The sequence below is a fragment of the Corythoichthys intestinalis genome, chromosome 3 (assembly GCF_030265065.1).
Source record: "Corythoichthys intestinalis isolate RoL2023-P3 chromosome 3, ASM3026506v1, whole genome shotgun sequence".
NCBI classification, from domain to species: Eukaryota; Metazoa; Chordata; class Actinopteri; order Syngnathiformes; family Syngnathidae; genus Corythoichthys; species Corythoichthys intestinalis.
This window is the reverse complement of record NC_080397.1, coordinates 25538573-25562165: the sequence shown is the minus strand read 5'-3', so window position 1 is coordinate 25562165 and position 23593 is coordinate 25538573. Positions and strand designations below refer to the sequence as shown.

General features: G+C 40.0%; 2 protein-coding genes across 2 annotated transcripts in view; both read left to right on the top strand.

Annotated features, from left to right (window-relative positions):
- hip1rb (huntingtin interacting protein 1 related b) overlaps nt 1-6567 on the top strand; it is a 52915-nt gene extending 46348 nt beyond the window's left edge. The window contains exons 29-31 of the mRNA XM_057831811.1: nt 61-122; nt 1776-2021; nt 6050-6567. Of these exons, the coding sequence (XP_057687794.1) occupies nt 61-122; nt 1776-2021; nt 6050-6058 (317 nt within the window). The 3' untranslated portion in view covers nt 6059-6567. The remainder of the gene's footprint in view (nt 1-60; nt 123-1775; nt 2022-6049) is intronic.
- A 1894-nt stretch (nt 6568-8461) lies between these two features.
- Nucleotides 8462-23593, top strand: part of LOC130913795 (RILP-like protein 1) — a 34638-nt gene continuing 19506 nt past the window's right edge. Inside the window, exons 1-3 of the mRNA XM_057832658.1 lie at nt 8462-9166; nt 14563-14725; nt 22830-22948. Of these exons, the coding sequence (XP_057688641.1) occupies nt 8876-9166; nt 14563-14725; nt 22830-22948 (573 nt within the window). The 5' untranslated portion in view covers nt 8462-8875. The remainder of the gene's footprint in view (nt 9167-14562; nt 14726-22829; nt 22949-23593) is intronic.

Genomic DNA, 23593 nt, shown 5'->3' with positions numbered 1-23593 from the left:
CGGCCGCACCGAGCACACTGCCTTTACTCAGACGAGAGCTGATCGTTCTTTGTCTTTCAGATCCCATGGACTTCTCCGGCTTGTCACTCATCAAGTTGAAAAAAGAAGAAATGGAGTCCCAGGTAAAGGCTTGAACCATAGACGGTTTACCAGGTGGCCATCTTAAAGCAGTGGACAAAGTGTCATTGCATGAAATTGACTTTCTTATATATATAAAAGTTGTAAGGCAATAAAACTGCAACAAAAATGAATGAAATGAACAAAAAAACATTTTTATAATGGGTCAAAAATATTTTTTTCCGAACAGATCATATGACTAGCACCTGAGATGGTAATTTACTCTGCATATAATCTCCCCCCCCCAAAAAAAAAGAAAGAAAGAAAAAAATTAGGGTAGGGCAATTTTATTTTTCAAATGATTTTTTTTTCTTTGATTGAAAATATTTTTTTGGATTGATGCAACTTTTTGGGGATTGAATGATTTAGAAACAAATGTCCTACCCATAATATGGCCCAAACACAAAAAGGATTGCTTCAATCAAACTTTTTCAATTGAAAAAGTAAGTGTTCAAATGCAAATTTTTCTATCTCAAATTTTTTTTCGCATTCAAAAACATTTTCTATGTTTGAATTCTTTTTTTTTTTTTTTTTAATTATTTTTTTAATTGAAGTGATTTTTCTTTTTGAAAATATATATATTTTTTAAAGCGACTTATTTTTTGATTGAATAATAAAGACAAAAATTTCCTAGCCAAAATGTGGCCCAAACACATATCAACATTACTTCAATCAAAAAAGATGCTTCAATAAAAAAAAAAAAAATCTTGGCATCTTGGCAAAAAGTATTGCCTAAGCAACCTCATTTAGAATTCCCCTAAAGAATGATGGGAAACAAAAAACGTATTATATATTATTATTATTATTATATATTATTATAAATATTATTGTAAGTTAATTTTATTGCTGACACTGGATTTCGGGATCATCAACATGTTGTGCCCCCCCCCCCCAACCCCCCCGCCCCAAAAGTTAAACTCCACCTATGTTGGAACTGACACATAAATGCCCCAAAATTAATAGGAAGTGACCTAGAAATAATAGGAAGTGACACATAAATGCCTCAAAATTAACAGGAAGTGACCCAGACTGTTGATCGACAGGATGTCACCCATAAATGCACCAAAATGAACAGAAAGTGACCAGATATCAATAGGAAGTGACCTGGAAATATCCCCAAATCAACAGGAAGTGACTGGGAATTAATAGGAAGTGACACATAAATGCCCCAAAATTAACAGGACGTCACCCAAAATTAAAACGTCACCCACAAATGCCCCCAAATCAACAGGAAGTGACTGGGTATCAACAGGAAGTCACCTATAAAGCCCCAAATTGAAAGGAAATGACCCAATATCAACAGGAAGTGACCTGAAAATGCAATAAAGCAGGGTTCACTAAATCCAGACCTCGGTGCCACTTTTCCTGTCGTGTTTTCCATTTCTCCCTCCTCCAACACACCAGAATTAAAATAATCAGGATCATTATCAGGCTTCTTGAGAGGTTGCTGATGACATAATCATTTGATTCAGGTGTGTTAGAGGAGAGAGACGTGGAAAACACGACAGGAAAAGTGACATCGAGGTCCGGATTTAGTGAACCCTGCAATAAAGGGTGTTCCCATTGGCTCACTGCACACGTTCCGCTCTTTTTGTATATGTGATGGCCATGGCTACGTCACGGTTTTGTATTCAAATGGCAAACTTTATTCCTCTCAGGTGAAGGTGCTGGAGCTGGAGACTATGCTGGAAAGTGAGCGTCTTCGCCTGGGTGAGCTTAGGAAGCAGCACTACTCCCTGGCTGGCGTGCCCTTGGAGCAGCTGGAGCAGCTGGAAATGGTTGATTACGGTGGCGGTAGCGAACCCACCTCGCTGGTCGCCACCCAGTCAGCCAAGTTTAACAAGCCGGCGCTCCTGAAGAAGCCCGCGCTTGCCCAGAAACCCAGCGTCCTGCTCAAGTCTCCCGTGAGTCTTCAATGATTTTGGTCCTTTCAAATTTTAAAATTATTCAGTGGTACCTTGACATACGATGACATCGACATCCGACGGAAAATTTGAGTCGCCATTTGTCAGGATATATGACGACATGCTTGAAATACAACGATATATGACGCTGTTGCAATTTCATTGTTTTCCCGCAAGACGGACGCACGGCGGATTTTCTTGCGAGAGAAATCAACATGGGTCCTAAGTAGAGGTGGGAACCTCTTGGTAGCTTACGATTACAATTTGGAATACAAAGCTCACGATTGCAATGATCTCACGATATGGCGATACAGCGATTATTGATACATTGGTCAGAAAATCTTTCTAGGATATTCTACGAAACAACAAACAGAAAAACAAGCTATCTTTATCCTTCTTCTGTAATTTTATCACTAGTAGTCGTCCAATCCATTTGAACTGGGAGGGTGGCAGCAAATGAACCCCTCCCAATTCAAACAGGCCCCTTCCACTTCAATGGCTGTCAGTTGCAGCTAATGCCAGGCAAGGAGGTACGATAATTGATTTTCAGCCACTTCCTGTTGATTTGGGGGCATTTCAGGGTCACTTCCTGTTGATTTGGGGACATTTTATGGGTCACTTCCTTTTGATTTTGGGTTACAGAACAGGAAGTGACCTGGGAATCTCTCAAACAAATAGGCAGTGACTCAGACTCAACAGGAAGTGACCTGTAAATGCCCCAAAATCAGAAAGAGTGACTGTGAATGTTATGTTTTCGAATTAATGAACGAACGAACGAACGTACGTTCATTCGTCTTTCACAGTCTTAATGGATTGAGCGTCGAGCGCCGTCAGTGGCTGAGACACTATTATGGCGGAAGATTTTTGGTTCCTATATATACAGTGGTACCTCGACTTACGATCGCTTTGACATCCAATGTAAAATTTGACTCGCCATTTGTTTCTACATTCGACGACATTCTCGAAATACGACGACATGACAGTACCGCAAACGGACGCACGGCTGATTTTGCTGTGAGAGAAATCAACACAGGTTTCAAAAATGTTGCTACAGGTGGTGAAACAAGGGAAAAGGTGACGCTTACCATTGAAATGAAGCAAATTATAGAAAAGAATGAGCGTGGGGTGCGCATCCGTGAACTGGCTCAACAATAGTCTCCACGGTCCTCCTCCGACCATCGTTCGCCCGTCTTTATAAGTTAAATTGACAATTAATATTGTGGTAAAATCGTCAAAATCGGCAGCTTCGTCAATTCTCTATAATTTATTTCAGAACTTATCCAACACAAAACGCCTACTGTCCCCCGCAGTTGACGGTGTTCTCAAGAAAACATTGAAAGGGAAAGTAAACTCTCGCCCACACAGCTAGCTCTCTCTGTCACGTCAGTCACGCGGTGCCATTGCCATTTTTAATAGTACCAGCAGTATTTATTAAGGATTAGGGGTGTAACGGTACACAAAAATCTCGGTTCGGTACGTACCTCGGTTTTGAGGTCAAGGTTCGGTTCATTTTCGGTACGGTAAAAAAACAAAAAACAAAGTAAATATAAATGTGCTATTTGTTACACATTTTTGTGTTTTCAACAATAGGAACATAAGCCTATACAAAGCTAGACTTCTGCTCAAAAAGTAGCGGGTATTTAAAGATAATCCAACAACAATTTGCCTTTCAGACCACGCGTATTGGTCAGCTTTCTTTCTGAAAGAAAGAAGAAAAAAGAAGTCCTGTGCTAAAGAGAAAAGAGATCCCAATGACAAAGATTTTAACATGTGTTTTATAAATGAAATGCCTCAATGAATGATTTTTTATTTCTTATGAATGGTAGAAGAAGAAGTGGGTGAGTGTATGGGGGAGAGAAAGGAAGCGCGGTGTTGACTTTTACTATGGTTCGGAGTTGAAAGCACTGCTGACCAAAAAAAGCACTGCTGACCAAAAGTGCAGATTGGAAACAACATGCAATTCTTGTGATATGTATGTTCTGTAAATGAATCGATGCATCTTATTATTTTATCCCCGCGACCCGACCCCGGAGCAAGCGGAAGATGATGAATGGATGGCTGGACATTTTTTAAAAACGTTTTTATTTTGTAGCATCACCGGATCTGTCATCGGCACGGTAATCTATGCGTCAACGCGGGGCTCCTATTGGTGCGCCAGCGCGACGCTCCGATTGGTGGACTGCATAGCCACCCACCAGTGACTTGTTGTTTGTTTTGCATCTGGGTGGCGGAAAGAAGAATAAAATGAGGGGGTAAAAAGCGTCAAGGTTCCTCTGTTATTTTTGCTGCCAAGCTTCCACTTAGCAAGCGTTAAAATTTAAAGCGAATGTTTTCTGTTCTGCCCAAATGCTTGATGAAAAGTTTGGGCAACCATGACTTTAGAGTGGTGGTTTCCAATGTTATGTAATGTGTGCTCCATTCGGCGATGCGCAGTGATTCGTGGCGTTAATTATTGTAAAGGGCGCTAGCTTAGCAAGTGGCGATGATGAGTTCATCGCCTCACACTCTTCCACGTCGCCCGGCATAATATTATCAATAATACTTACACTCAAAAGGTGCCGGATCGGACTAATTAAGTCCCGGAACACGTGGAGTCCAAAATCAAGAGGTACCGGAACATGTTCCGGCATGATCCGGCAAAAATTAACCCCTGGTGTTGTGTGCGTTTGAGTGAACTAGCTTGACAATAATAGCCCGTCTGCTCAGTTTGTCAGTCTCTGTAAGTTAATGTTTTTTACTTCCTCTTTATTATTATAGGAAGTTGCCAGCTTTGTCAGGATTTTAATCATTTATTTCAGAACTTGTGCAACACACCACGGCTACTGTCCACCGTAGCCGACGCTCACAACAACATGAAAAAAGTAAAAACTTCCCTCTCTTCCGCACCTCGCTCACGCTCGTCTGTCACACGGTGCGTTCAGGAACAGCATGCAAAACACAACGGCCACATTAGAATTCCGATTTGTTACATTATTGTTATAATTATGGTAATATTATTGTTCCGATTTGTATTTATAATGTTTGCTATCTGTAATTGGTATTTGTAATTGTACCAATAGTATTTAAGAATTTAGTGTAGGTTTTCAGGCTGTGGAACAAATTATTATGTATTCTTATGGGAAAATCCCACTTGACAGGCGATCATTTTGACTTAGAAACCAGATCCTGGAAAGAATTAAATTCGTATGTAGAGGTAGCACTGTACATTGACTTTTCGTACTTACTATTTGGTTTTAAACTCATTAGCTGCCAATGAATGCAGCAGACGTCCAATCCATTTTGATTGGGAGGACCGGCAGCAATCGTTCGATCCCCGTCCCCGTGTTACTTCATGTTTATCATTGCTCACTTTGTTGATTTTGCGGCATTTCCAGTTCACTTAATGTTTGTTTTAGGTCACTTCCTGTTGATTTCAGGGTATTTATTTATGGATCGCTCGCTGTCAGTTTTGGGCCACTCCCTGTTTATTTTAGGTCTCTTCCTGTTGATTTTGTGGCATTTCCAGTTCACCTACTGTTAGTTTTGGGTCACTTCCTGGTCACATCCTCTATATTAGGTCACTTTTTGTCTATTTTGAGGCATTTACATGTCATTTCCTGTTGATTTAGGGGCCACATACTGTTCGTTTTGGGTCTGTTCTTGTTGATTTGGGGGCAATTAGAGGAACCTCCAATTAACTACAACAGCGCAGGTCGCTCATTAGCTCAGTGGCTGCCGATGACAGCGAAAGATGTCCAAACCACTTTGACTGCGAGTGCTGGCAGCGATCAAACAATTGGACAACTGTCGCTGTCAGTGGCACTGAAGTGATCACTCAATGCCAGTCATCCTAGTTTGAATAAATTTTATATCAGTTGGAGTCAATGGCATTGAATGAGTTTGCCATTAAATGTTCTTTATGAATTGTTTTTATTTTTTAAATTGTATCTTTTACCTCAGTTTCATTTATTTGTATTGGTGATTTTTAGAAAATGTTTCTTTTGTACATTTGTTTTTTTTTAATGGAATTGAATGTTGTCTCTTTGCAGTTCAAATGAGAGCGGCGACATCTGGAAGGAAGAACCTTTGCATTGAAGTTGCTTGCTGACAATCCTGTTCTGCACGTCATATTCAAGATTTTCTTTTGCCAAAATGGCCCCACTCTGAATGCACCACGACTAACTTTCTATTTTAGCAGCAAAACGACAAAACACAACAAAATTCTTGTTTTTTGGGGGGTCATTTTGCGTGCCACCCGTTTAGCAAAACTGGAACTCGTTACTGCACTGATGACTCATTTAGCTTTATGGATCCGAACGATCGCCCGCCTCAAGCCTTACCAATCACGTAGTTGCTTCTTCACTGATGAATGTAGAATTGTAGAACCTCTGGGACTTTTTCATACAGGGTACTTATTAAAATGATGATTCTTTTGCAGTTCTTTTATGCTGTTCTCGTCTCTTTATGCTCTCAGAGCTAGCCGGAAATGGATGCTAGCAAAAGCCGCGGTGTTTTTCCATGTGTACTGAATGTAAATGTCTGGCCAATTAAATAAATGTTTAATTTAACCATTCTCATGCATGAATTATTTATAACCTTTTAACTCATTGGCTGCCATGGATGGCGCCAGACACAGTGGTGAAAGTGGGCCGGAAAGGCCCGGAACTCCGTTTCGGTAAAAGATTCAGGGCTGGAACGGGGCTTTGATCCCGAAAATATGACTGCAACTGTCAAAACCCCATGTGGAAAAAAGGCTGCCACACACACATCTTTAAGAAGAAAACAATCTGCCAACCCGACGTCTGAGTTACATACACAAATCATAGACTCCTCTATCAGTTGATAAGACCGCTCCACAGACATTGCGCCACGCCTTCCCATATGGGGCTGGACCCAGGCAGAAGTTGCTTTGGCTTTCACTGTGATAAACACACGCTGCGTTCTAACACTGGATTTAAGTGGAAATAGGATGAATGTTTGACTGCATACAAGCAGGCAGCAGTGTCTCGAGTGATTTGGTCGAGGATTTAAGGTAATTAAATTTTTCATTCCATGCATGCACTTTGAAACGCTGTGAATACAATGAAATGAATGGGAAAAAATTAGCCTAACTTTAGCTTGAAATATTTACGTAAAATGAATGATAACTGCCCCGTTTTTTTGTTTGCTTTTAAGCAAGAGCCGAGTGTTTTACATTCATATCTAGAAATTCTGCGATTTAAGCATTTATTCACAAGATTTTTCAACTTAAAAAGCATTGTTTCGTGACGGCCGCCATGCTGGATTACAAAATACCGTAAATTTTGCTTGAGATATTGACGTAAAATTAATGATACTGCCCATTTTTTGCTTTTGACCAAGAATCTAAACCGTTTTACGTCCATATCTGTAGAAATTCTGCGATTTAGGCATTTATTTACAAGAATTTACAACTTAAAATGCTCTTTGTTTCATGATGGGCGTCATGTTGGATTACACAATACTGTAACTTTTGCTTGAAATATATACATAAAATGAACGATATTGCCCGTTTTTTGCTTTTAACCAAGAATCTAGACTGTTTACGTTCATACCTAGAAATTCTGCGATTTAAGCGTTTGTTTACAAGAATTTTCAACTTAAAATGCTTTTTGTTTTTTAGACGGTCGTCATATTGGATTTTGTATCTCTACACATGACATTTAAGTTGCTATTTCTGGCAAAAACTTATATATGTTAAATATTGCTATTGATCCTGACAATATAGGTGAATATCTCTACATGTGGTTGTTTTGTGCATCTAGCGTAAAATTTGAGAATTTTATAGCCGTTCTAAGTTTTGTTATACTTGTATAAAAAAAAAAAAAATTTTAAATCACGTTTTTATTAGGGAACGACTGAATTTTTTGATGTCGCTGCTCATGCAGACTCATATATGCTTAAGGGAAGTGCCTGTTATGGTTTTAGGTCGCTAGCGGCTTTGGTTTTGAAAATATTTGAATTTTAAGTATTTCTGATTGGATAAATGCAAATATAGGTTTCTTTGCGAACTTTTGTTTGTGAATAAAAAAACTTATGCAACTAATCATACAATTTATTAAATATTTAAAACTTATCTAAGTGTAATAACGAATGTCTTTTAAATTCAAATTATAGGGGCCAGTCGAATCATGAAAAAATGTTTCAAAGGCAGTCCAAAAATTTGTTTTTACACATTCAAAAAATAAATGCATTGTTGTTTACTTGTCATTTCCACAGAAAGAGCACAAATCATTTCTATCAAGAATTTTGCAGGAGAAAGATTCTTTGGATATATTTTATTTAAAATATTTAAATGTACCACCTTTGCATTATTGGATATACAGGCTGTACGACTCGTGTGCAAAACAGCGGCTGACAGTGAGATCATGTGTTTGTGAAATGCATCATGAATTCATGGAAGTATTTTTTTAAAAATTTTTGCTTTTATTATTTTAAAACGGTGCCGTCTAACGGAATCGTGCAGAACTACAGTATATCCCCATTAAATCACAACGTGTGCAGCAGAGGGAAAGATTGCCGTCTTCAAGTGCTGTGGGAAAAATGTCAAGTGGCGTTCAAGTTCAGATAGATTTGATGGAAATTATTTGTATGCAGGCAATTAGAGGACATTTTGGTGAATAAAGTACGACATAAGGACGTTCCAGTGAAATAAAATGCTGTGTGAACGCGATAAGTTTCGCCAAATCGTACTGTTGGAGCTTCGCGGAGCTCCCCCGAACGCATCGCCCCGAGCTAAAGTTGAACCTGTCAACAAACTCAACGTAGCTTAGCATAGAAAAGCAGACCGTCGCGGTACTCTCGTGGCGTTCCCTCTTGGAAAGGTGACACGAACTTTTTCTTGGACTCTAGGCGTTATGTCAGCCACGTCTCTGGAGAAGCCGTGGTCCGAGCTGACCGTGTCGGACGTGTATGACATCGCGGCGGTTCTGGCTCACGAGTTCCAGCGGACCATCGAGCGCTTCGGCGGCGGCGAAGCCCTGGTCGGCCTGGCCCCAAAGGTGGTCCGAGTTCTGGAACTCCTGGAGTCGCTGGTGACGGAACGACGAGAAAAAGACGACGCCGACGGAGAGGAACTGCGGGAGGAGCTGCTGAGACTGCGGCGGGAGCGCAGCGACAGGATGGAGCGCGAGACCAAGCACCGACAGGTAGACTGATCACCCTCTCCAGATGCGCGTTTGGAGAGACGGCAGTACCAACATTATTCAAGAAACCAAAACATTATCCAATCAATCATTGTGGGGATGTTATGCAAAGTGTCTGACCCCATATCAACAGACAGTTACCTGGAATTAAACCTAAAACAACAAGAAGTTACCCGGAAATCCCCCCAAATCAGCATGTAGTGGCCCGGTAAAAGGAATTGACTCCAAAATGCTCCAATATAAAAAGGAAGTGACCTGGAAATGCCCCAAAATAAATAGGAAGTGACCGACATGCCACAAAATAGGAGGTGATCCAAAATCACCTAGAAATTCACCAAAATCAACAGGTTAGTGACCCGACAGCACAAAGTGAATCGGCAATGCCCCAAAATCAATAGTGGTCCCAGGTTTTCTGCGTTTAATGGGGACCAGAAGTTCCGGTCCCCATTAAACGTGGTCCAGAACCCAGCGCGAAGAGAAGTGAAATAACGCGAAGTAGCGCCCCCACCCCCCAAAAAATAATTGTGTGTGTGTGTTAAATGCATATGCGGATTTTAAGGGGGGGCAGCCCCCCCGGTGGCCGAAAAGTGTCATTGCATGAAATTTACTTTCCTATATATAAAAAAGTTCTAAAGCAATAAAACTGCAATGAAAATGAATGAAATGAACAAAAAATATATTTTTGTAATGGGTCAAAATTGTTTTTCGAACAGATCATGTGACTAGCACCTTAGACGGTCATTTGCTTTACATATAATTTCCACCCCCAAAAATTAGGGGAGGGCAATTTTATTTTTCAAAAGATTTTTTTCTTTGATTGAAAATATTTTGGGGGGATTGAATGAATTAGACACAAATGTCCTATCCATAAATGGTCCAAACACAAAAGGATTGCTTGAATCAAAGAAAACTTTTACAATGAAAAATTAAGTGTTAAAATGCAAAATTTTCAATCTCAAATATTTTTTCGCATTCAAAATGTTTTCTATGATTGAAATTTTTCTGTTTTTTGATTGAAGTGATTTTTCTTGTTGAAGAAAAAAAAAAATGTAAGCAACTTATTTTTTTGATTGAATAATAAAGACAAAAACGTCCTAGCCAAAATATGGCCCAAACGCAAATCAACATTACTTCAATCAAAAAAGTTTGACTCCAATTAAAAAAAAATCAATTAGAAAAAATAGGCTTTCACATGCATTTTTTTGAGTTTCAAATTAATTTTTACATTCAAACAAATTTTTTTTTTGATTGAAGCGACTTTTTATTTAATTGAAAATATATATTTTGATTGAATAATAAAGACACAAATCTACCTCCATATGGCTTCGCCCTGGGGATACAATTTTTGACTGGAGTAACTACATTGGCACGACACTGGCGGGCGTACCATATTCAATGGTTGACGATCTTGGCGAAAAGTATTGCCTAAGCAGCCTGATTCAGAATTCCCCTCAAGAATGATGGGAAACAAAAAACGCTCATTGTCAACTTATTATTATAAATATTCTTGCAAGTTAATTTTATTGCTGACACTGCGTTTCGGGGTCATCAACATCTCATGCCACCCCTGCCCCAAAAGTCAAACTCAAACTCAACTGTTTAACAAGTTAAACGATGATTGACGCATGCGGCACTTTGAAGTAAGCATCTCTGGCAAGATCAAACCTTAACCGTCTGTCAATCATCGTTAACTTTAATAAGCAACTCCAGTGCATAAACTTCACTATCATATGACGGGGCTGATCCGCAGGGGGCCTATTTTTAAAAAACTTAAAATTCAAATATTTTCAAAACCAAAGCCACTAGTGACCTTAAACCAAAACAGACACCTCCCTTAGGCATATACAGTGGGGCAAATAAGTATTCAGTCAACCACTAATTGTGCACGTTCTCCCACTTGAAAATATTAGAGAGTCCCGTAATTGTCAACATGGGTAAACCTCAACCATGAGAGACAGAATGTGGAAAAAAACAAAGAACAGAAAATCATATTGTTTGATTTTTAAAGAATTTATTTGCAAATCATGGTGGAAAAAAAGTATTTGGTCAATACCAAAAGTTAATTTTAATACTTTGTTATGTACCATTTGTTGGCAATAACGGAGGCCAAACATTTTCTGTAACTCTTCAAAATCTTTTCACACACTGTTGCTGGTATTTTGGCCCATTCCTCCATGCAGATCTCCGTCAGAGCAGTGATGTTTTAAGGCTGTCTTTGGGCAACACAGACTTTCAACTCCCTCCACAGATTTTCTATGGGGTTGAGATCTGGAGACTGGCCAGGCCACTCCAGGACCTTGAAATGCTTCTTAGGAAGCCACTCCTTTGTTGCCCTGGCTGTGTGTTTGGGATCATTGTCATGCTGAAAGATCCAGCCACGTCTCATCTTCAATGCCCTTGCTGACAGAAGGAGATTTTCACTCAAAATCTCTCGATACATGGCTCCATTCATTCTTTCCTTTACACAGATCAGTCGTCCTGGTCCCTTTGCAGAAAACCAGCCCGAAAGCGTGATGTTTCCACCCCCATGCTTCACAGTGGGTATGGTGTTCTTCGGATGCAATTCAGTATTCTTTCTCCTCCAAACGCGAGAACCTGTGTTTCTACCAAAAAGTTCTATTTTGGTTTCATCTGACCATAACACATTCTCCCAGTCCTCTTCTGGATCATCCAAATGCTCTCTAGCGAACCGCAGACGTGTACTGGCTTCAGCAGGGGGAAACGTCTGGCAGTGCAGGATTTAAGTCCCTGGGGGCGCATTGTGTTACTGATAGTAGCCTTTGTTACTGTGGTCCCAGCTCTCTGTAGGTCATTCACAAGGTCCCCCCATGTGGTTCTGGGATTTTTGCTCACCGTTCTTGTTATCATTTTGACGCCACGGGTTGAGATCATGCGTGGCGCCCCAGATCAAGGGAGATTATCAGTGGTCTTGTATGTCTTCCATTTTCTAATAATTGCTACCACAGTTGATTTCTTTACACCAAGCGTTTTACCTATTGCAGATTCAGTCTTCCCAGTCTGGTGCAGGTCTACAATTTTGTCTCTGGTGTCCTTCGACAGCTCTTTGGTCTTGGCCATAGTGGAGTTTGGAGTGTGACTGACTGACATTGTGGACAAGTGTCTTTTATACCGATAATGAGTTAAAACAGGTGCAATTAATACAAGTAACGGGTGGAGCCTCGTTAGACCTCGTTAGAAGTTAGACCTCTTTGACAGCCGTAAATCTTGCTTGTTTGTAGGTGACCAAATACCTATTTTCCACTCTAATTTGGAAATAAATTCTTTAAAAATCAAACAATGTGATTTTCTGTTTTATTTTTCCACATTCTGTCTCTCATGGTTGAGGTTTATCCATGTTGACAATTACAGGCCTCTCTAATCTTTTTTAGTAGGAGAACTTGCACAATTGGTGGTTGACTAAATACTTACTTGCCCCACTGTATGAGTCACCATGAGCAGCGGCATAAAAAGTCATTCCGTAATAAAATACTGATTATTTTTTGTGTAAGGGTAACAAAACTTAATATGGCTATAAAATTCTCAGATTTTATGCTAGATGCACAACAATCACCAAATGCAGAGTTAATCATCTATATTTTATGGATCAATAGCAATATTTAACATATATAAGTTTTTGCCAGAAATATCAACTTAATTGTTTTCCAAAATCCAACATGGCGGCTTCACAAAACACAGAGCTTTTTCAGTTGAAAATTCTTGTAAATAATGGTAATGTAATGTTATACTTATATAGCGCTTTTCCACCTTTCAAGGCGCTCAAAGCGCTTTACACTATCAATGCTTAAAATACGCAATTTCTATAAATATGAACCTAAAACAGTCTAGATCAGGGGTGTCCAAACTTTTTGCAAAGAGGGCCAAATTTGGTGTGGTAAAAATGTGGGGGGCTGACCTTGGCTGACGTCCTTTATGTAGAACAATATATTTAAGCAAATTTTAGCAAGCCATTCTGTGTGTCACATATGCTTAATTATTTTTTTAAATTAATAATTTCAACAATCTCACAACTAGCCGTTGTGGCGTTCTCTTTCGACTCTCGGACTCTTGCAAAATACTGCTGCTGTGAAATTAAACTAGCTTAATTTTGCTTCCATTTCTCGCTAGTCGCTACGTATCTTCCCTGTAATCTTGTCGTACATGTCAGCGTGTCTTGTTTGGTAATATCGCCTCACATTGAACTCTTTAAAAACAGCAACTGTCTCTTTGCAAGTGAGTCAGACAGTTGTTGTGTATTTTAGTGAAGAAATAGTCCAATTTCCACCTATCCATGAAGCGCCAGCCGTCGCAGTCAACTTTCTTTTTTTGTTGATTGTCGCCATTTTAGAAAATTGGGAGTAAAGGGTCACACGGGGGAATGTTGCTTAGAGTGCTGCTGCCTTTTCGTGGGTAAATGAGGAGCAGCATTTAGTGTTTAAGATACTTCATATGCTGGTAGCAGTACTGCTGACCAATTTATTAAGTCTGTGTGTGGGCCAGACGTTATTAATTTTATGACAGAGGCTGGGGGCCGGATGAAATTTGACCACGGGCCGCATTTGGCCCCCGGGCCGGACTTTGGACATGTCTGGTCCAGATTCTTGGTTAAAAGCAAAAAACAGGCAGTTATTCAGTTTACGTAAATATTTCAAGCCAAAGTTGCACTAATTTTATCCATTGTTTTTTTTTCTTTTTTCTTCAAAGTGCATGCATGGGGCTGTTTAATGTAATAGTTACCTTGAATCCTTGACCAAATCACTAATTTGAGAAACTCCTGCCTGCTTGAATGCAGTAAAACCTTCGTCCTGTTTCCACCTAAATCCGGCGTTACTTAGCGTGTGTATGAGTTGATCACAGTGAAAGCCAACTCAACGTTCTGCCTGGGTCGGCCCCCTATGGGAAGGCGTGGTGCAATGTCAGTGATGGCTGAGTGTGTGTCCAGTGTACAGCCTGATTAAGAAAAGCAGCAGGAGTGTGAGTGAGAGACTACGTGATCGGATTGGGACAGCTCTATGAAATACTGCATTTATTTGTTTATTTTTTTAATTGAAAAAAAAATACGCGATGTACTGAGTGCATAAAGTTTGAAGCACAAAGTAACGAGGGATCACTGTATGTGACTCAATATCAACAGGAAGTGACCTGGACCTATCCCCAAATCAACAGGAAATACCCCAATATCTACAGGAAGTGACACCGAAATGCCCCAAAATCAATCGGAAGTGACCCAATAACAAGATGAAGTGATCCTGAAATGCCCCAAAATAAACAGAAATTCCATTTTCTGGTGGAAAATAGTCTTAGATTAGCATTATGAGTCTGCTCAAGTGTTGATTGTACACACACTGTATCATGAGAACATTTTCATAGACATAGGCTTTTTTTGGCTTGGAATTTTTTAGGAGTCGGAGCAGGTGGAGGATGCATGGAGAGCCGAGGTAGACCGTCTCCACTCGCGGGTGGCTCAGCTGCGGGCCGAGAATGAAAAGCTGCTGGCCGCCGGCCCCGGAACGCCTCTCGGCCCGCTTTCCTCCGCTGACCCGGACTTACTAGAGGAGGGACGGGGTGAGTTTTGGCCTTTTTAACCTATTCACTGCCGTTGACATGACCGAGATCCCTTTTACTGTACTTAACCTTTCTTAGGGCAAACTGACTCATTTCGTTCATTTAAATACAGTGCCTTGCAAAAGTATTCGACCCCCTTGAACCTTGCAACCTTTCGCCACATTTCAGGCTTCAAACATAAAGATATAAAATTTTAATTTTTTGTCAAGAATCAACAACAAGTGGGACACAATCGTGAAGTGGAACAAAATTTATTGGATAATTTAAACTTTTTTTAACAAATAAAAAACTGAAAAGTGGGGCGTGCAATATTATTCGGCCCCCTTGCGTTAATACTTTGTAGCGCCACCTTTTGCTCCAATTACAGCTGCAAGTCGCTTGGGGTATGTTTCTATCAGTTTTGCACATTGAGAGACTGACATTCTTGCCCATTCTTCCTTGCAAAACAGCTCGAGCTCAGTGAGGTTGGATGGAGAGTGTTTGTGAACAGCAGTCTTCAGCTCTTTCCAAAGATTCTCGATTGGATTCAGGTCTGGACTTTGACTTGGCCATTCTAACACCTGGATACGTTTATTTTTGAACCATTCCATTGTAGATTTGGCTTTATGTTTTGGATCATTGTCCTGTTGGAAGATAAATCTCCGTCCCAGTCTCAGGTCTTGTGCAGATACCAACAGGTTTTCTTCCAGAATGTTCCTGTATTTGGCTGCATCCATCTTCCAGTCAATTTTAACCATCTTCCCTGTCCCTGCTGAAGAAAAGCAGGCCCAAACCATGATGCTGCCACCACCATATTTGACAGTGGAGATGGTGTGTTCAGGGTGATAAGCTGTGTTGCTTTTATGCCAAACATATCGTTTTGCATTGTGGCCAAAAAGTTCAATTTTGGTTTCATCTGACCAGAGCACCTTCTTCCACATGTTTGGTGTGTCTCCCAGGTGGCTTGTGGCAAACTTTAAACGAGACTTTTTATGGATATCTTTGAGAAATGGCTTTCTTCTTGCCACTCTTCCATAAAGGCCAGATTTGTGCAGTGTACGACTGATTGTTGTCCTATGGACAGACTCTCCCACCTCAGCTGTAGATGTCTGCAGTTCATCCAGAGTGATCATGGGCCTCTTGGCTGCATCTCTGATCAGTTTTCTCCTTGTTTGAGAAGAAAGTTTGGAAGGACGGCCAGGTCTTGGTAGATTTGCAGTGGTCTGATGCTCCTTCCATTTCAATATGATGGCTTGCACAGTGCTCCTTGAGATGTTTAAAACTTGGGAAATCTTTTTGTATCCAAATCCGGCTTTAAACTTCTCCACAACAGTATCTCGGACCTGCCTGGTGTGTTCCTTGGTTTTCATAATGCTCTCTGCACTTTAAACTAGTGATGGGTCCAGTGATACTAATGCGCCGGCGCGCGCGCCGAGCTCATGGAGCAACCCCTGCATCGGTGCGCGTATCGCTACAAGAAAATCACGTGACCGATGCATGAACTCATTGAACTGTGTCGACACAGTCATGACGCGGCAAACTGCTTCAAAAGGAAGCGCGTCTGTCAACGCAATGGAGCTGCTGAAACAATCCACATCTCACGGTTACTTCCTCGTTGTCTACATGCTGTGGAAATGGACGTAAGACAGGGAAAATGCAGTTGTCATCTTCCATTCAAAATACAATTAATTTTAATGTAAATCTAAGTTTATTAGTGTGACAGGTACACGCGGGTCCGTCATTTGTGGAGCCTTGCCTACACCTTTACCTGCATTTGACATGTTAGCTTAGTGGTCAGAGCGAACGCCACTCGTCCCCGACGCGTAGTGCGCGCGGGTTCGAGTCCTGGTCAGAACGTATCGCAGCGCAAGACCAAAACTTTCGGTTTTACTATTAAAGTTATTTTTTTTTGCAGGTGAAATGTTGCATTTGTACTTTGTATATGACTAACCTGCCATATACAAACAGTTGCCACCTCCTCAATGCTGAAGCATTACTGGCCCAAGCATGAGAATGAAGTTTCTGATAATCCCAAAATAAACACAGGTATAGAGCCATTCCTTTACTTTCCCACAGTCACTTTTTTGGTAATTTATTAGAAATCTGTAATTAAGCTATAATTTATTTTTTGTCCACTTCAATTTCTTTCTGGTGGGTTATGGTAGCACTTAGATGACGAAGTGGGGAGTCAAGAAGGCAATGCAACTGTAGATGAAATTGCAAAAGTGCAACGATGCATGGCTGAGCCGAACATGAACCGAAGCCCAACTGAGCCAATGGACATCTTATCCAAACCTCTTTCAACTGGAAATTCTTGTGCATGCTGGCATCATTGGTTCCATGCGAGTGTGTTGTCCACAGCAGGCTTGTTTGATTTTAAAAAGGTAACCAACTAAATTTTAAACATTAAAAAAAAAAAACTATGTTTTTGAATAAAATTTTATCAGAACAAAAAGTCCACAGGCATTCCTCATTCACCCATTCATTATTACTTACATTTTCACATTATAATATATGTTCACATAATTTAAAGATATGGAATAATGCAATATGAATGCAAAGACTTAAATTATTTGATTTTACATGCTATGTCATCAATTCAGTGTCAGTCTGTCAAGTGGTTTGCCTGTAGGGATTTTTTATGTCCAGCAGGTGTCAGTATTCAATGACACAGTATCCACACTGTGTCAACACAGTGTGTCACTGTGTCGACACGCTTCATGAGGTCTCACGAACCCATCACTACTTTAAACAGAACCCTGAGACTATCACAGAGCAGGTGCATTTATACGGAGACTTGATTACACACAGGTGGATTCTATTTATCATCATCGGTCATTTAGGACAACATTGGATCATTCAGAGATCCTCACTGAACTTCTGGAGTGAGTTTGCTGCACTGAAAGTAAAGGGGCCGAATAATATTGCACGCCCCACTTTTCAGTGTTTTATATGTTAAAAAAGTTTAAATTATCCAATAAATGTTGTTCCACTTCACGATTGTGTCCCACTTGTTGTTGATTCTTGACAAAAAAATTAAATTTCATATCTTTATGTTTGAAGCCTGAAATGTGGCGAAAGGTTGCAAGATTCAAGGGGGCCGAATACTTTTGCAAGGCACTGTAAAACAATGAACCCCATGAAAACATATGCCAAGTCTCAATTAGAATTACTATTATTATTATTACTTTTTTTTTTTTTTTTTTAATTCATTGGCTACCATTGAAGATAATAGATGTCTAATCTGTTTGGACATGGAGGGGTTCGAGGATCGATGATCATTTTGGATCACTTTGTTCATTTGATGGCGTTTACATGTCTGGGCTTGATCTTGGGCTATGCCTAGGTTACTTCGTGTTGATTTTGGGGAATTCCCTGGTCACTTCCAGTTGACTTGTATTGATTTTGGGGCATTCCTCATTACAGGCATGAAAATCTGTCACCTTTTGGCGAAATTCACCGTTTTGAAATAAAAAAGGGGTGACCTACGTGAACTGTGTAGATCCAAGGAGACCATTTTTAAGAGGGGGGGGGGGTCGAGAGTTTTTTTTTTTAATGTTGAATGCTTGGTATGCAAGCGGGGAAAGCGGCACATAGCCAATAAAGCGCACCAGAGTGGCCAAAGCATTGAGTTATTTCAACGAAACAAAGGAGGGTACACTGTAGTGTCCTGTCTCTTCAATGCCAAGCTTGACTGCACGTCAGCCGTGAATGAACAACTAAAGCGCCGTCACCCAGTTGTAATTTTGGAAGACGACAGGAGACAGTTACAAGCTGGCAGATTGTAAGTCCATATAACTAACAACATGTTTTATTGAAGTTGCTAAGCCTGTCGCGATATGCAATGAGTTCATTTGTCGCATGGTAAATAAAAATGAGGGCGGTAATTTTCACGGCTGCATGTATACGTGCGTGTTGATGGCATATAAGACTCTAGTTCCTTCACAGATGTTTATTGGTCATCAACACGCCGTAGAATTAAAGTTAAGACATACAAAATAAGGAAACACATCTATATTAAACATTGAAATGTTAGCATTGCTACATTGAGGCTAATGGGGAAAAAAAGACAACCTACATTAGCCTGCTATAAAACATTGGCAGTCTTCTCCAAAACGCCAATTTGCAGTTAAAAGGGGACACTTCAAACATGAAAAATCGCTGGTTAACAGCATTTACAAACAAATTAAAAAAAAAAAAAAAAAAGATTGCAATGACAAAATGAGCTTTTGAGTGTAAAGCTTACTGTTAGCGGTTTAGCGAACGTACTTCCGGTGAACATTTCAAAAATAAAAGCACGTCATGTTTGTCATATAAATAACGATTTCTTGAGGTAATCCCACATACTTCAGAATTCAGATTCTACACTGGGAATAGCTTTAAAATGACACCCTTTATGAAAAATCTGATTGGCACTAGCCACGTTTACATGCTGACTTTTATTCATACCGATTCAAATCATTCCGAATGGAAATTTCACATCAGCTGTTTACATGTCACTTCATCTATTCCGATCCAGCGTTTACATGTGACTGCCTTTATTCCGAAAGGACGTTTGACAACTGCCGTCTGACATGCGCAGATTAATCGAAACAAAGCGTCACGTTGCAAAACATGGAGCTCGATCGTCAGATCAGCTGCTGTTTTAACTTTGAGTGGAAACAAAACTTCAGAATGATACACCGTTCATTTAAAAAGTTGTGTGGATGCGCTGTGCGTGTGCTTGGAAGCCATGTTGCAAGTGACGTTATTTACGTCACCGAGTGACGTCACCACGTCAGTGCGGAGCATGCGCAGAAAGAACGCAACCAGACACCATTCCGCTTCCCTGTTTACATGGTATAATTTTACTTCTAATCGGTTTGGGAAAAGTAATATTCCACCCCTGTGAATCGGAATGAAATTCCATTCGGTTTGGGCCTGTTCATTCCGAATGAGGTGTTTATATGGAACACATTTATTCGGTTTGAACAAATATTCCGATTGTAATTGGAATATTTGGCTCCATGTAAACGTGGCAACTGATTGTAATACTATTATATATAGTAGTATACTTTAATATTAGAGCTAGATTTTTTTTAAAGAATTGTTTTGAATCATGTTGGAAAGGCAAAGTCAGTGATTTGAATCTGTTTACATTCCATTCTTTTGCACTAATTAATGCTATCAGCATTTGACCTCATTGTTTATTTGTGATTAATTGTTGTTATTTACGTGTTTATTTGTACGTAAATCAAAAATTTAAGTGTTCCAAAAATGTTTTTGTAAATTAATAAGCGTCATCAAAAATTTCATTGCTAAATTAGTAAAAAAAAAAAAAAAAAGGGGGGGGGGGGTGAGAATTAGATTAGTCGACTAATCGTAAAAATAGTCGGCTGACGAATCGGGAGAAAATTAGTCGTTTGGGACAGTAGTAGTTGTACAGTGCACCGGAACATATTTCCTCCACACCCTTCTCACCATTTTAGCCCCTGATCCATTTTCATGCCTGTCATTAATTTCAGTCGTTTCCTATTGATTTTGGATTATTTTGTTCGTTTAAGGCATTTTCGTGTCACTCTTAGATTTTATACCTGCCTCACTTCATGTTTATTTTTAGCTCACTTACGGTTTATTTGGGGGGATTGTCTGCTCGTTTCCAGTTAATTTTGAGGTCATTTGTATTAAATTTGTGGCATATCCGGGTCATTGTTGATTATGGGGCATCCCAGGGTCACGTGTTGTTGATTTTTGGTCTGTTTCTGTTGGTTTTGGATCACTTTCTATTCATTTTAGGGAATTTACAAGTTACGTCCTGCTGATCTTGGGCTATGCCCAGTTCACTTCCTGTTTATTTTGGCCTACTTCCTGTTTATTTTAGGGCATTTCCTTGATACTTCAAGTTAATTGATTTCAAGTCACTTGTATTTATTTTGTGGAATTTCTGAGTCACATCCTTTTGAGGTAATTGAAGGAAGGAAGTGTCTTTTTTTAAACCACTTGATTACATCAGTTTAGAAAGTTTTTTGCCGATCCCTGTTACATTTAGTTGTCAAGAGTTTGTGTATGGCAAAACACAAGCGGCCAAATGAGGCGGGGAGGGAGGGTTCTATTTTTGAAAGATGGCCGTTAACAGCTATATTTACTGCGGCGGGAAGCTATAGTATTTCCAGTGGCGCCACCAGGGGGTGGCCAGGGGTGGCCACGGCCACCCCTATAAATTGGTTGGCCACCCCACTGGCCACCCCGCTTGCCAGTATATCGTTAGATTGTTGTAGCATCAGCTATGCATTTCATCCAAAGTGAATGCATTCATTTTGTTTTGTTAAATGTAAGGCTGTCAAATTTATCCATAAACGGGCGGTAATTAAAAAAAAATTTTTTTTATTAATCACGTGAAAATATTTATTGCAATTAACGCATTCGCAGTACGACTCATTGACTCATTGCTGCAAACAGCCTACAATGGCGCTGTTTTACTTATATACAGAGATAACAGGCAGTGTCAAGTGAGTGGAGTAGATACAAGCAGTCATTGGGGCCATGCTTTTAATTGGCAAAAGCTTTGTCATTTCTCCCACAGCAACTATAAATAGTGTGGGAAGCGACGTGGGGAAGAATGACAGGAGTTGAACTTTTTCTTAACACACTGTAGAGGACCCAACGCAGAGAAGATGTGGCATTTGCAGCCACCACACACAGTCATGGTTGCACCACTTCCCATCGCGCATTTGGGCAGAACAGTTAAGTCGCCACAGTATCATTTACTGAAAGCTCAACAAATACACTAGATGGCAATATTAGTCACAATGTACAAACTCACATTTATCCTTTAAGAATTACAAGTCTTTCTATCCGTGGATCCCTTTCACAGAGAGAATGTTAATAATGTTAATGCCATCTTGTGGATTTATTGTTATAATAAAAAAATACGGTACTCATGTACAGTATGTTGAATGTATATATCTTTCCATTCCAACAATAATTTACAGAAAAATATGGCATATTTTAGAGATGGTTTGAATTGCGATTGATTACGATTAATAAATTTTTAAACTGTGATTAACGAGATTAAAATTTTTAATCGTTTGACACCCGTAGTTAAATGTACACCTTATGCCTAATATATACATAACCCAATAAAACAATTGTTTTGGAACTCAAAATGTTGACTGGACAGTTATGGACTATGCACATTAAATCATTAGTAACGTCAAATATTACACAATACACCAAAGTATATCAGTAGCCGTGTCCTTAAGTCTTTCTTATAGTTTTCCCCTGACCTTTTTACTGCAATGATATAATGAAAACCTGACATTTTGGCTTTTAGTTTTGGCCACCCCAAGATTTTAAGTGGCCCCATCTGGCCACCCCTATGAAAAATTTCTGAAGGCGCCACTGAGTATTTCCTCTTGTCCTTTCGCTTAAAGTCCCCATATAATGTTTTTTTCCACACTAATTAAATAATTTAATCTTGTCAAAGAGCATTCAAAAATCAATGATCAAGACTCACACAGATCCACAACTATTGAAATCGTGCAATAAAAATCATTTTTGTAATGCTGAAACCTATGATGTAGTCAACGGCAAGGATTCCGACTGATGGCATACTACTCAATGGAAAAGAGCAGTTGAGACCCATTGACTTTACACGGGTAGGGGTACGAAATTGAAAGTCTGTCAGAGGAGGAAGTAAATCCCAGATTTTTGGGACGTTGTTTGGTTCCAATGTCATTGTTAACAACTCTTCCTTGGCAACGTATGTCTTCTGTCACTTGCTCAAAACAGTATTCAGGACTGAAATAAAATAGAGGCTTATATCGGCAGTGTTGGTTTTGGCGCAATTTGCTACACATTGCGTATTATCCATTTTTACAATTAAAAAGATTGAATTTCTCGGAGAAACGAGTGTATTGCCAGTGCAAGGACACTAAACGGATGAAAAATCCTACCTTCCAGTTACTGACGCTGGCTTCTTGGCCAACAGCCAAATGGAATAAGAACTGTGTTTTGCGCTTTTTTTTTTGTTCATTTCACACAATAAAGGACAACGGATTGTGGCTCAGTGAAGTACAATCCATCAAATTTGGTAAAGTACTCCCTGACGTGATAGGGAGACTTCAAATCTTCCTTGTCCTCTCAGGGCCGAGCGAGAAGGAAGAACGGCTGACGAGCGAGCTGAAGCGATTGCTAGAGAGGCAGAGGGAGGAAATCCACGCCAAAGACCAGCAGCTGACTCAAAAAAACCAAGACGTGGAGGCGGTGAGCCTTTTGCGGACCTACACAAAATGTCTCGCATGTGTCACTACTTGAGTATTGAGAGTTTTTAGGAGATACTAACTAAGAGTGTGCCAAAAAATCGATTATTAGATGCATCACGATTCGACACGTGACAATTCAATTCAAATCTTCAAAAATGATGATTTTCCCTAATAACTTTATGACAGCCGCTCGTAGCGGAACGAAATTCAAGACATGTCTGCCGCCCGGACACCTTTAACGGACGCACGCACAATGTTATGATAGATGCAGATGGTTACTGAGCGAGAGATTTACTCCTTTTCAAAAGACTCAAAAATAAATTTGTGTATGAGACAGGCAAGGACAGGGCGGTCGCGCTTCGGTGGGCAAGTTATTTTTTAGAGCGAGAGGGGAAGAGAGATGGTTCATTGCTCCTTGTCTTTCAGTTGTCCAGCAGTAGGTTGAAGTCGTGTTATTTGTAAAAAGTCCCTAGTGTTTTGCTAAGTCCCGTGTCCATCTATCAGAGGTGAGTACACGAACTCTCTTGTAGTGTTGACCTTTTATTGTTGTTGTTTTTGAGATGTTACTAGTTAGCGCCGAGCGCTATGCTAATTAGCGACTTCGCTAACATGTATTTCCATGTCAAGCTGTGCGTTGTTTGGGGGT